The sequence below is a fragment of the Nanorana parkeri genome, unplaced genomic scaffold (genome assembly GCF_000935625.1).
Source record: "Nanorana parkeri isolate BGI_ZX_2015 unplaced genomic scaffold, ASM93562v1 scaffold1232, whole genome shotgun sequence".
NCBI lineage: Eukaryota > Metazoa > Chordata > Amphibia > Anura > Dicroglossidae > Nanorana > Nanorana parkeri.
The window spans coordinates 406278-407748 of NW_017307500.1; the positions used below are offsets into that span (position 1 = coordinate 406278).

Genomic DNA, 1471 nt, shown 5'->3' on the forward strand with positions numbered 1-1471 from the left:
ATAGAGTGTAAGCTCCTCCCCCTTCTGTATCCTCCCTTATAGACTGTAAGCTCCTCCCCTTCTGTATCCTCCCTTATACCCTAATAGATTGTAAGCTCTTCTACCTTCTGTATCCTCCCTTATATCCTAATAGAGTGTAAGCTCCTCCCCCTTCTGTATCCTCCCTTATACCCTAATAGAGTGTAAGCTCTTCTACCTTCTGTATCCTCCCTTATATCCTAATAGAGTGTAAGCTCCTCCCCTTCTGTATCCTCCCTTATATCCTAATAGAGTGTAAGCTCTTCCACCTTCTGTATCCCCCCTCATATCCTAATAGAGTGGAAGCTCCTCCCCTTCTGTATCCTCCCTTATATCCTAATAGATTGTAAGCTCTTCCACCAAGTTTTGTCCCGATCACATACTCCGTCAGGGGCCTCAGCATTATCAGACCTCTTTGAAGTTCCTGGACCTCCCTGTAGGGGGCGAGCAACAAAACAAGGACATCTCTTCTCCACATCAGGTTGCAGTTGCCCGCCAACATTCAGAGACAATGTGAGTCACCCCAAAATCTTCATCTCTGCCCCGCCCACATGAACAGACTCCTCATCCCGCCACTTCAAGGGGACTCTCCCTATCCTCCTCTGTGATTGGGCAATCCCCAGAACCTGCAGAAACACCGACCTGTCTTATAACGGATTGTGTTGCGGAAGAATAATCGCCGGTTGACTCCAACTTTAACCGCGCCAAAATTCCTGCTGGGAAAAGAGACAAAAAAACCAGACAGAGCCGATTATATTCAGAAGCCTTCGAGCTGGAAATGGGCTCAGAATGTATTATTCATCTGCAGAAGGGGAAGTTCAGACCGATACAACGCGTCAGCATCATCCTCTGTTGATGGATCGGATTAGTTGCAGAAAAAGCTCATTGTTGTGAAACGCGTCAGTGGCGAGGGAAGTGAAATAAGACTTTATCAGGGAATGACTTCACACTGGATCCCATATACACCAAATGTGACCTCTCATCTATAAGACGTAATAACCTTCTTACATCATCATATATTATACATCGTGTGCGCGTCACATAATGACACCTCCATCAATAAACTGTTCCCCCCATTTATAGTGTTACATTGTCCTCCTAACAAAGTATTCATTATCATGTGTTCAAGGCCGGATTCCCGGCAAGGCCACCGAGGCCCGGCCTTGGGGCCTCGGTGCTCTTCCTCTCTCACCTGTCACAGGAGTTCCAGCACCAGCGTTGCGCTAGAACTCCTGTATTGGAAGTGACAGGGGTCAATAAAGAGAACCTGTCACCTCCAATTGCTATCACACAGGGGATTGTTTTCTCCTGTGTGATAGCAATACAGTTAGGTGGGGAAAAAAATGTAATTGATAAATAAAAAAAAAGTAAATAAATAAAAAAATAATATGAAATAATGAAATAAAAAGGTGATTAAAAAGTAAAAAATAATAAGAAACAAATGATTAAAAAA

At 44.1% G+C, this 1471-nt stretch overlaps 1 protein-coding gene across 1 annotated transcript in view; it reads right to left on the bottom strand.

Moving 5' to 3' along the window:
• Positions 1–1471, bottom strand: part of LOC108797137 (E3 ubiquitin-protein ligase TRIM39-like) — a 10601-nt gene that overhangs the window by 6147 nt on the left and 2983 nt on the right. Inside the window, exon 5 of the mRNA XM_018568711.1 lies at positions 661–731. Within this exon, the coding sequence (XP_018424213.1) occupies positions 661–731 (71 nt within the window). The remainder of the gene's footprint in view (positions 1–660; positions 732–1471) is intronic.